The following is a 13,064-nucleotide window of genomic DNA, read 5'->3' on the forward strand; positions in this document are numbered from 1 at the left end:
GACAGGATAGGAAGGGAGGAGGTGTTATGTTGTTAATAAAGAAAAATATAAAATCAAAAGAAGTGCATCCAGTTGATATAGATGAACAGTGCACTGTTGAGTCAGTTTGGTGTGACATAAGCACTGCGAAAGCAAAAATTAGAGTAGGAGTGTGTTATAGGCCTAATGACTTGAATGGGTACAATGAACAATTGTACAGAGAAATAGAGTGGGCTAGTAAATCGGAATGTCTTATAATGGGGGATTTTAACTTCCCAGATATTGACTGGAACTTGTGGGTTGGGCACTCACACACTAGTCAGACTTTTGTGGATTTATTTGATGATTGTTTTCTGCAGCAGCATATTCGAGAGGCAACCAGAGAAAGTAATACTCTTGATCTGGTTATCAGCAGTGATCATTCATGTATTAGGAATTTGCAGATAAAAGAACCACTAGGTGGCAGTGATCACAGTGTACTGACGTGGGATTTACTTAAAGATTTAATTACCATCAGGGGTAAACGAAAGGGTTTTTGCTTCCGTAAAGGTGAGTACAGTGGTCTCCGATAGTTTTTAAATTCTGTACAGTGGGATCAACTGACGATGTTACCAACAGTAAATTCTAAGTGGGAAGCATTCAAGGAATTAATTGTGGAAGCTACTTAAACTTTCATACCTATTAAGAAATATTGTTCAAGGTTTAGGCCTAAATGGTTGTCAAATGAACTAATGAGACTCGTAACAGAGAAGAAAAATGCATGGGATGCATATAAATTATCAAGCGACTCAGAAGCCTATGGCAGATATAAGTTAATCTGTAATCAGGTCACAAAGGAGGTTCGGCAGGCAAAGGCAGATTACGAGAAATCCTTGGCAAAAGATGCTAAGAAAAACAGCAAGGATTTCTTTACTTATATAAACTCTAAAAGGAAGGGGATGAATCTGATTGGTCCACTTGACATTGATGGTTCGACTGTTGATGATCCTGCTCAGATAGCAAACAAACTGAATGAGTATTTTGCATCTACATTCACACGTGAGGAATTATTAAGGTTTGAAAATGGCAGAAGGTTATCAAATTGTAGCAAGATACTTAATGATTTTGTAATAACTGAGAGCAAAGTGGAAGAGAAATTGTTGAAGTTAAACATAAGAAAAGCACCTGGGGCGGATGGGATCTATCAGTTATATTAAAGGAGGCGGCAAAGCAACTAAGCAAACCCTTAGCCATAATTATGAGAGCATCCTTGGACTCAGGGGGGGGGGGGGGTTCCCACGGACTGGAGATGTTCAAATGTATCCCCAATTCACGAAGGGGAATCGAAGGGTGACACGAGTAATTACAGACCAGTTAGTTTAACTTCTGTTCCTTTTAAAATAATGGAGTCGCTGGTTAAAGATGCATTGCAGGATCATCTAGACAAGACTGCAGCAATAATTCAGACACAGCATGGGTTTGTTAAGGGAAAGTCTTGTCTGACAAATTTGATAGGATGTTATGATGTGGTTACAAAGGAACTGGAAGCGAAAAATAATTTTGATATCATATATTTGGATTTCTGGAAAGCTTTTGACACTGTTGCGCATGGAAGACTGTTGTACAAATTGGAGCAGAATGGTATTAAGTTTAAGTTGCTACAATGGATAAAAGGATGGTTAAGTGCTAGAAGACAGAGGGTGGTAATCAGTGGGTGCTGCTCTTCTTGGACTAATGTTATTAGTGGAGTCCCACAGGGTTCGGTGTTAGGTCCACTGTTGTTTTGTATATTTATCAATGATATTGATGAAGGTGTATCAGGCTTAATGTCGAAGTTTGCAGATGATACCAAGGTTGGCAGGGTTGTTAATGACAGTAATGGCAGTGTGCTACTGCAACAGGATCTAGATAATTTGGGCATATCGGCTAAGAAGTGGCAACTGAAGTTTAACCTTGACAAATGCAAAGTACTACATATGGGTAGAAGTAACCCCAGAGAAACGTACCAACTGTGTGGTACTACACTTAAGGTGGTAGAAAATGAAAAAGACCTGGGAGTAATTGTGCAGTCAGATATGAAGTTTTCTGAGCAGTGCAGGCAGACTGCCAGGGCAGGTCATGGGGTTTTGTCAATGATATATAATCGTTGACAAAATATAAATGATATATAAAATCGTTTTGAATATTTTCGTTAGATTCTTTTAATTGCGTTAATTTGAATTTTAATTGTTTTAAATTGATTTTGAATTGTGTTAAATTGATTATTTAATTATTTATATTTTACTTTTAATGTACCGGTAAGTTGTCGATTTTTTCGTTTTTTCCGTTTTAATTTCTGGAGGGTATCATACGGAAGTGTTCTACGTACTATATTGAGGTATACTCCTCTTATTAATTTACTAATGATATATAGGAATTTTGCTAGCAGGGAGAAGGAGATGATTGTCCCTCTGTATAAGGCAATGGTCAGGCCACGCCTTGAGTACTGCGTACAGGTCTGGAGGCCTCATTTTAGGAAGGATGTAGATTTACTTGAGCGTGTACAGAGAAGGGCAACAAGATTGCTGAGGGGAATGAAGGGATCCTCTTACTAAGAGAGGCTTAAGTTCTGCAAATTGCGGTGGCTGGAGACTAGGCACCTGCGCGGCGATCTGATTGAGGTATATAAGGCCTTGAATGGGTTGAGCACGCTGAATTCTGATTGGATCCTTCCACTTGTTCAGATTACGAACCTGAGGGGGCATAAATTCAAATTAAGAAAAGACAGATGTAGAATAGATGTGTGAAAATTTGCCTTTAGCCAGCGGGTGGTTAATTGCTCGAACAAACTTCCATCTGTCGTTGTGGAAGTTGATAGGTTGAATAAATTTAAGGAGGAACCGGACAGGCATTTGGAGGGAATGGTGTGATTTTTTTTTTTTTTTTTTTTGGCTGATGCTGCATAAGCTCATACATTTGCTTTCTTGCATCACATGCCACTACCACTACTACTACTATAACTGGGTATCCTCACGGTAGAATTATAAGTTTCCAACATATAAAGAGAGAACTCTTCTTTTGATGAGAGTCAAACGAATAGTTTTTCCTTTTTTTTTTTTTTTTCGTTTACTTTATTTACATACTCCATAACCTTTAATCCTCTGACACCAGCAAACCCTGATGAAATTGATTGCATACACCTTATTCTGAAATTAAGGATTCTGTTGATTGTGATAGAATCAAAGCAGATAGTCATTAATTTTTGTGACCAAAGCAAGTTTCTAAACAATAATTTCCCATGCCATAAATTAATTTGCATGACAAAAACCTGCAAACAACCTAATTGGAATGGCTCTGAATGGATACATGGGATTCTAGCAATACCTCAACCACTTACATCACTTGCTACTTAAATGGTCTGTTAATGATTGTTAGAACAAACTTCTGTCGGCCATTGTGGAAGTTGATAGCTTAAATAAATTCAAGGAACACCTGGACAAACTTTTGGAACAAATGGATGAGTGAAATGGGAATTTTTTGTTTTGGCTGATGCTGTATAAGCTTGCTTTCTTGCGTGATATGCCTTTTCTAATGCTATTGGTTGTTTCTTTTATTAACTAACCAATCTTCTGTATATTAATTTCAATTTTTGTTACCATATAAAAAAAAACATAAATAGGAATTAAACCTACATCAAAGTATATTTGTACAGTGTATTCAGATCAATTTTTCATATTTTTCTAAATTTTATAATTTACATATAAATGTGAAATTCCAGCTTTTTACAAACTATCTTATAAAAAAATCTCAAGAAATTCTTTTTTACTTAGGGCAAAAGCCTCAGACTGTCTTCAAAGTGCTTACTTAAGGGAACAACCATTAGGTATGTAACCTCACTGAAATATTACATAAGCTTTCACAGTCTTGTATGTTAGTTAAATAAAAAAATAATTGTTCATTTGTTGCGTACAGCATTCTGTCTAAAAAGATAGAATTCTCTTTATCATTCTATCATATTTTTAACAATTCAAAAAGCATTCTAACCATGTACGCTATATTCTCAAAAAGCATTATTGAGCATTATTTCTCTAGAAAATGGATGTTTTTTATGATAAACGTTCTCGTAGTAAGTTTTATACTTTTAACCAGTTTTTAATAGTGGGTTGCAGAAATGTTCTCAAAAGTTAAATTACTGCACAGTTGAAGGCGTTTTTCTCTGCCCTAATTTGAATTTCCCGCTCATCCAAGAGCTATCCCATAAGATTCAGGTCAACTGTACTGACCAGTCCATATGCAAGATTTCCTTCCTTAACTGAAGTCCTCTTCATTCAGGGCTGTATTTAGGCTGTCTGAAGTGCAGGGAGTAAGGTTTACTTACCCCTATGAGTTATTCCAGATTTTTTAGTTTGTACAACTTTTGGATCAGCCCTTAAGCGCGCGCACACACGCACACACGCACGCACACACACACACACACACACACTGTCCATTATATCTATCACCGATGCACATAAAACGTATCAACAACCTCCTGAAACAAGCATAATACTTCTGTAAGTCAAGTATTATGCAAGCCGGGGCTTGCATAATACTTGACTTACTGAAATTCACTTTATATAAGTTTTTGCTGCCTGTTGCAAACTTAAAAAAAATCGTGGAAATGTATTTTGCATCTCATAGGAATAAATAGAGGTATTATGAAAATATCGTAATGTGAACACAATAACACATTGTGTTTTTTTTGGTAATTTGTTCCAAGACCTCGGAAGCTGAAATTTTCGTTATATAACTAAGCTATTTATCTCTCTAAAAGGTAATTTTTATGATAAATAAATTTTCTATTTACAATAAATCGTCAATACAAATATTTATCGTATTTAGTAGTCATGGGCTTGAACCCCGGTCCACTCAAGGAAAGCGTGCTATGCACTCTCGCTCCTGACACCTGGGCTACATCATGGAAATTGCACTACACTTTCATCGTTATCTGTTTCATTATAAGAATCAATTTTGAACAGCTTTGTGATATTTTTCTAAAACACATTTATGGAGGTCACTTCCATAAAACAATAAAAACAATTTGCACTTTCCACTTTGATAATACCGATAACTGGAATTCTGTGGGTTTTTATATTACATTATTATGGTGAAATGAGTTCCCCTTCACTGAAATCTTCAATCATATAAAAAATATAAATAAATTTTCAGAATTTTCTCTTCATTCCTATTTACTTATTACAATGGTGAAGGAAAAGGGACCAAAGAAAAGTGAAAGTGCTGGCAGTGCTAGGAAACAAAACAAAATTGATTTAGAAATGAATATGATTAATTAAGAAGTACGAAGCAGGTCAAAGTTTGTCATCTATTGCACAGAATTAGGTCTTGCTACTTCAACAGTGAATACTATTTTAAGGGATGGTGCATGTGCAAAAGAACATATTAAAGGATCAATGCATTTAAGATCAACAGGGATCACGTGCTATAATGAGAAGATGGAAAAGCTATTAATAATATGGATCGAAAATCAGATTCAGAAGTAAGTGGCCCTGAGTCCAATGCCCATTCAAACAAAAGCAAGAAGTATTTATGAAGATAGTAAGGATAAATATGGCAAATATTTCTGTGTTCTTATTATGATTTTTTAAGTGTTTCTCACCAACCACGTATTAAAATAAGACACGGAAACAGGAATTTTAAAAACTATGTGTTTACTACTATATATTTACAATTAAAATAACTTTACAACTAAAAACAATAAAATACATAAAATATATATAAACATTGAATAAAATACATTAAAATACCGGGTTAAGAGCGATAAAACCGACCGATAAAACCGACCGTAGCTTTCAAAGGCTCCTGCCTTCTTCTTCAATGACATTCAATGTCGAATGTCATTGAAAATTCATTTTCTTCATTCCCATCTCGAATTTTTCCCCAAAAGATGGGAGATTATTATTATTATTATTATTAGCCATATGGTGCAAGGAAGCCTGAGGCTTATGCTGCACCAGCCAAAAAAAAAAAAAAAAAAAAAATTCCCAAAGTACCCTGAGAGAGAGAGAGAGAGAGAAGTAGAAAGGAATCACCAAGAAAGAGAAGAATGATGATATCCAGCTCAGGACGCTGGATTTGTCAACCCCATACTCACCAGATGTGAGCCCCGGAGATGTGAGTGACGAACAAAGGGAGCAGTTTCATCAAGATATTTCTGCAATGGAAAAGCTGTACCAAGGTTGCTGGAATTCTGTAATGACGGAGGATTACTGTTGGTTCCTTGTGAGTGAGAGTAAGCAGGAATGCAAGAGAAAATACTTTAGTAACAAACATTTTTAAGGGAAATTATAAGTATGCTGATTATATATTATTGAAATATAACTGTTTCACAATGATTTATGATATTTTTTCCGAAGCTAAATGAGTTATAGAGAACATAATATTTTTTACACATTACAAACTTAAATTATATGTATATATCCATTTATTTTAACATTAAAACCTTGATACATCTTTTGATGTAGACGTGATAGAGACTTTTTAATGGTGATTTTCATAATCAGCATGTTTAATTTCTTGCAGAATTGCATAGTTTCATTGTGAAGGTATGAAAAAATTTTTTTTTTTGTTGGCTAGTGTTATTCATATCGCTCTTTGATCCCCTTTGTGATTTCAGGATACATTTGTATGTTTCCAGTTCCTAGAGACCTCTTTTGAATCTAGTGATGCTCACGTAATTAGGGTTAAAAGTTGGCTTATCTCTTTTGATGCTTTGCTTAATATAATTAGATAGGTCCCATCCAACCCAGGTGCTTTTATTGTTTTCTTCAACAATTTCTCTTCCACTTTTCTCAGTCTTCACAAAATCATTTAGCTCCCTGTTAGAATTAGATATACATCTGCCATTCCCATCCATAAAAAAATCCTTCGTGTGAATTGCAGATACAAAATTCAGTTTGTTGGCAATCTGAGCAGAATTATCAAATGTTGACCCATTCATGTCTACTTGGTCGAGTAGACATGTTGACCATTCATGTCTACTCAACCAAGGTAATTCATCTCCTTCCTTTTAGTGTTTATATAAGTAAAGAAGTATTTTCTTTGCCACAGAATTCTTAAATGCAGGCTAGTTTATATCTACCATACATTTTGGTATCATCTAATAATTTGTGCACCCCATGCATTTTTCTTTTCTGCCATGAGTCTCACAAGTTTATCTGACATACATTTAGTTCTAAGCCTCAAATAGTATCTCTGTTCCATTTAGAATTTGCTGTGGGTAACATCTTCAGTTGGTCCCACTGCATAGAATTTAAAAATTGTCTGAGACTACTGTAGTCACCCTTATGAAAGCAAAGCCCTTCCCTTTACTCTTGATACTTATGTCTTTAAGTAAATTGCACATCAGTTCACTGTGATTACTATCACCAGTGAGTCTTTTACCTGCAGATTCTTAATTCATGAGTAATCACTGTTGATAATCGTATCAAGAGTATTGCATTCTTTTGTTGCCTCTCTAATATGCTGGTATAGAAAACAATTATCCTGTAAATCCATAAATATTACAAATTCATTTTCATGTAAGCAAATTTTATTTTGGCAGTAATATTTTGAAACTTGAAAATAAAATATTTTTACACCATATCACCAGGTATAAAAAATTTTTAAAATAACAAAATTTTTATGCTTATATAATGCAATTAAATCAAATGACATCTGCCATATTTTTATGTTAATTTGAATGTTTCATTTTGTTGTTATACCACAATAAAATCTTATTCTTAACATATTAATCATTAAAAGGTTAGTCCAATTTTTAAGCATCCACTATATAAGATTGCATATTATAAAATATTATACAGTGGATGCTTTCATTTAGCATAGACTTAAGTTAAATCTTTCATTTAACATAGAATTAAGCTCAATAGTATAGCAATTGCTTAATTATTCGTAGTCATTCATAGACTTAAATGCAAGTTGTCTTTGGATGCATTACAGTTATCTTGGTTGTTTTCTTTTTTAGCTTGTGAACCAGCATTCTTGCATGTTTTACTTCAGCACCTTGAAAAGAAATTAGACGATGATTCCTTATGAAGGTGAAAAAAATTGAACATTACTGTTATTTTTATCCTAAATATACTGTCAGAAAAATTTTCCCACCCTAAAAGAGTTAATAGTCTGTGAATATTTGCATCCTATCCCATAATGGGTTGAGAGACAGTACCCCATATTCGAACAAGTTATATGTTGTAAGTGAAAATAAACAGGATGCAGAACCACTGGATTAGTTAGTATCACATTAGCTTCAAAAGAAGACCAAATATTGGTAAGATAATTTATTGTAGACCATGTACAAGAAGCACATAGTTATTTTAATAAGTTTTAATGGGATAATGGGACACACAGCCGAGCTCCATGAAATTTGATGGTCTAACTGGCAAATTGCTGTTCATATTGGATGAAATCCTAAGAAGTTGTTCAGCAGTGCCACCAGTGGATGGCAGGATACATCCTCATCTGGCATCCATGGTCTGTAGCAACCAGACAAACATAAGAGTATAACTGGTTTGCCCTTCTCTGAGAAGGATTGTAAGTGATATTAATTCATCTTTTGGGAAATTAGTATCTATAGTGATGACTGGCAGTGGCAGGATTACATTCACATTGTACATTGCATGGAATTTTCCTCACCACATCTCATCATGTATAGTAACTTCTGGTGTGCACAGATAGTCATCTGAGTTAAGAATGGGGACAGATTGTCTTTAGTGATGAGTCAAGGTTCTGCTTGGAAAACAGTGATAGAAGGATCTATCACTGTGATAGATCCTTCTATATAGGGTACTATCAACCTAGATAGTACCCTATATAGAAGGGTACTATCTAGGTTGTAGATAGTACCCTTCTACAACCTAGATAGTACCCTATAGAATTCATGATATAGGGTACTATCAACTTATAAAAGCTATTTATTCACAGTATCTCATAAGGTGATATTATTTAAAAACTGCTGGTTTTCATTCACAGTAATCTAATCTAATATAAACTGATGTTAAGTCAAAACTGTATTAATAATAACCATGTAGTGCAAGGAAGCCACGGGCTTTTGCTGCACCAGCTAAAACAAAAAGCAGATAAGAAAAATATTATGCACTTCCCTAACGTACAAAACTATCCAGTTGACCTTTGAATTTCTTTAAACTGTCAGCCTCGACTACCTGCAGAGGCAACTTGTTTGAGTAATCAACAACTCTCTGGCTAAAAGAAAACTTCTTACAATCCAGTCTAAACCCTTCCCATGTAATTTGAATTAATGACCTTAGTTCTGGAATTCTTTATAACAGTGAAAATTTCACCTTCATTCGTTTTACTAACCCTTCTCAGAGCCTTATAAACCTCAGTCAGGTTCTTTTTAAGGTGCTTGGTTCCCAAGCTCTGGTTGTCAAACTGCTAATGTTGTCAGACGGTTTTTCCACAATGTTAATATGCTTCTCTGGCCTGATAGGTCCCCTGATTTGTTTCCTGTTGAGCATGTCCAGGACATTATGGAGTGGCAGCTTAGAGCCATGCCTCAACCAACCTAGATGGTTGAGGCATGGCTTTAAAGGCTCTGTTTTAAAGGAATAGTTAACTCAGATGTGGAAGGATATTTCTCAAGAGGATATCAAGCACATTTTTGATTCATCACTTAATGTCATATAACACTGCCAGAGCAATAGAAGCATTATTCATCTTGGGGAAGTGGGTTCATAACAGTATAGTGGTTTGCTGCATGTCACTTTGAGAGGTCTAGGTTTGATACTGCCAAATGCTAAAGGAATTCTTAAAGGCATTTTTCAATTGGGGCTGCAATTAGTTGATACCACAGTGCATATAAATCAATGTACAGTTTTAAGATGGGACAGTTTTTCTGACACTAAGTGTACTATATAAATTAAGTGTCTAATTGAACTTAAAAGTGGTATTAATTTGAATTTTTCCATAATTTGCTAAAAAGTTTGAGATAAGGAGTACTTAGAATCTGTTATTTTCATGAATTCTTAGGATATCATTCTTAAAGTTGCACTTTTAATTGATTCTGAAATTAATAAGAAAGAAGAATTTAAAGGAGAGGGCAAAAGTTTATAATATTAATATTATTATTAATATAATTATCAGTTAAAAGTGTGATATGTCCACATCAGAATCTAATACGTAACTTCGTTAAATGGAATAGCAAACAAAATATTACACGTGTATACAATTTAAGAAAATATTTGTTATCTCCTTTACAACCTATTAAAATTTGTGAGTATTTATCTGAGGCTCTACTGGCACTCTGTACTGTTAAAGTTATTTCCTAAATGAATATTGATAGTCCACTCTTGCTGAAATATTCATCACCTTTATGGAAAGTATGAAGTTAGAGCAGTAATAAAATCTACCCTATTTATATGCTGTTGTTATCCACCCTATTTACCTGAACCACTACATAAGGTGTACCAGTTACTATCACTATGTAGCATTTACAGTTTAATTTAAAAGTATCAAACTTTAAGATTTTTACTTCTATGAAAATGAGAAAAGAAACATTATCCTTTACAACTCTAAGTATTCTTATCTTTGATTAAGTTCAATGGCATCTTACATATAAATGGTGCAGGCATACCCCAAAGATATATTATTATTTCTGAGATGGAAAGCTATTTTAGTTATCAAGCAATTAAAGCAAGAAGACAGAAATATCATTATACTCAGATTGACCAAAAAACAGTATCCAGATTTTAATGATAGTAATGTAAAAGACAACAGAATAAATATATAAATATACATTTATGTAAGATAAATAATAACTGCTGAAAAAAGAAAAGAAAAGGGAAAGATAAAAAAAAAAAAGAAAAAAAGGAAAGATGAGAATAGGTAGTATAGCTACTAAAAAAAAAATTTATACATTATGAATATCATATAAAAATAAATACTTATATATAATTATATTGTCACATATCACATAATCCTGGCACCTCCTCAAGTGTCAACCACTAGAATTACAAAAAAACAACAACATAGTATTCTCTGTTTCTACCATAAAGTATGCGCCATGGCAAAGTAAAATTAATAAATAGAATTAAGGGAAAGAGAGAAGGGAAAAAATTTAGAGACATCCAAAGCAAAAATTTATGTAAAAATAAGGGTATAAGGGAGGATATATAGAAAACTGGCATGTTATTTATGGTTGACACGACAGAGGAACAAAACCAAAATATATTGAAAGAAAAAATATATATAGGTAAAAAGGCCTACGCGCTCTGGATTCATTATACTATTTTCATTATGTAGCACAGAGCAGAATGGAAAGTAAAATGAAAAGAAAAAGCGAAATTGTAGTTAAACTAGGTTTAATGTTAAATACATATGATAAACAATAAAAATAGAATATGTAGATACATACAATAACCAGTAATACAAAAGCTTTCTGGCTTTATGTTGCCCTTCATCAGTTAACTGTTGGATTGAAAGTTTTGGGAATGTAGAACTTACGAGCATGCGATGGCAGTTGCACGCAGTTGATGCATCACGCACAGTGAACTGTGTGATGCATCATGCAGTTCACTGTGCATGACTGCCATTGCACACTCCTAAGTTCTACGTTCCCAAAACTTCCGATCCAACGGTTAACTGATGAAGGGTAATGCAAAGCCCGAAAGCTTTTGTATTACTGGTGATTCAGTAGACAGGTCCAAAGAAATACATTTTACTTAATTTAGAATAACAAGGTTAAACTGATCTTATACATAGACAATCTTCTTCTTCTATTAGATAAGCAATATCTAAGATGATTGTAGTACCCTTTTTTATCTACAGTTAGAAGAAAAAGTCTACAGAATTATAAACAAACTAGTTTTTAGCTTGCGCACAACAAGCACTTGCAGCTACAGTATCGTTCGCTCTCTCTCTCTCTCTCTCTCTCTCTCTCTCTCTTCTAAATTTGTGATTTTTTTTGGCTGATGCTGCATAAGCTTGCTTTCTTGCATCATTTGCTACTGCTAAAAACAGCATTCTCCTAAGTCCTAAAATATTACTACAGAAATGCATATTGAATATTTTGCGTAGTGGTCACTATGCAAACACTCATTGTGCCTATTACTGACTAGTTAGTCTTAGAGAGAAAAATTTTTTCTATTGGAAACGTATTCTTACAATTTTATATTCTACAAATTTTTCAGATTTTTATATGTGCTTTAAGTATATACATAATTTATAACATATATTTGCTGTTTTAACAAATGGTAAGTACAAGTATGTAACAGTAGTAAAGCAAACATCATGTTTGAAATAACATTACAGATTAAGGCATAATTTATGAAAGCTTTCCAGTCGAAATAACTTAGTAGCAATAAAATTTAGCATATTTACAAGGGCTGTTCAATAAAGAATGATCATAATTTTTCATGAACAACCATACTGCTTGCTATTTCTTGCTCAGTTGACTCGTGGGACCTTGGCTGTCAGTCATTTGTCTGTTCAGTTTCGCCTACATGACATGTGAGGAACAGTATGCTGCTCTCAAATTTTGTTTCCATCTCAAGAAAGCATGAGCTGAAGAAGCATATGAAATGTTAAAAGAGGCTTATATCATAAATCTGTGCTTCCATATAGCACTGCTCGCAAGTGATGTAGAATGTTTTAAAATGGAAGTGATTCAATCCCAAAACTCAGCAGTCCTAGAGCTCCAATCACTGCTGTCACCAGAGAAACCATAAACACTGCTTTTGTAATCATGAGAGATGGTAGTTGTATAACAGTAATGCAACTAACAGAGATGTTGAGAATATCAATAGGAAGCACACAGTATTCCCCATTTGCATATGACGTGTTTGTGCACTCTGGGTTCCAAGACTACTCACACCTAAGGAGCAGCAAGTTTGAGTGGGGGTTTTTCATAAGCTACAATGGATGGTTACTGAAGATGAAGTTTTGCACAAAATATGGCTTCATCATTTCTACACAGAGAGTAAGCAACAAAGTTCTGTGTCTTCACCAACACTGAAAAAAGTAAAAGTTATGGCTTCTGCTGGAAATGCTGTGGTCATCTTTTTTTTTTTTTGACATTCAAGGAATGGTTTACTAGCATGTTGTGCCATGTCATGCAA

At 34.2% G+C, this 13,064-nt stretch overlaps 1 protein-coding gene across 1 annotated transcript in view; it reads left to right on the forward strand.

The window, feature by feature from the left end:
• The window catches only part of LOC150082472 (cyclin-dependent kinase 10-like), a 92,048-nt gene extending 83,729 nt beyond the window's left edge, over positions 1 to 8,319 (forward strand). The window contains exons 13-14 of the mRNA XM_090378637.1: positions 3,768 to 3,820; positions 7,958 to 8,319. Of these exons, the coding sequence (XP_090234763.1) occupies positions 3,768 to 3,820; positions 7,958 to 8,028 (124 nt within the window). The 3' untranslated portion in view covers positions 8,029 to 8,319. The remainder of the gene's footprint in view (positions 1 to 3,767; positions 3,821 to 7,957) is intronic.
• Positions 8,320 to 13,064: the final 4,745 nt, after the last annotated feature.

Source organism: Mastigoproctus giganteus, chromosome 7 (assembly GCF_048544385.1).
Source record: "Mastigoproctus giganteus isolate SK-2022 chromosome 7, ASM4854438v1, whole genome shotgun sequence".
NCBI lineage: Eukaryota > Metazoa > Arthropoda > Arachnida > Uropygi > Thelyphonidae > Mastigoproctus > Mastigoproctus giganteus.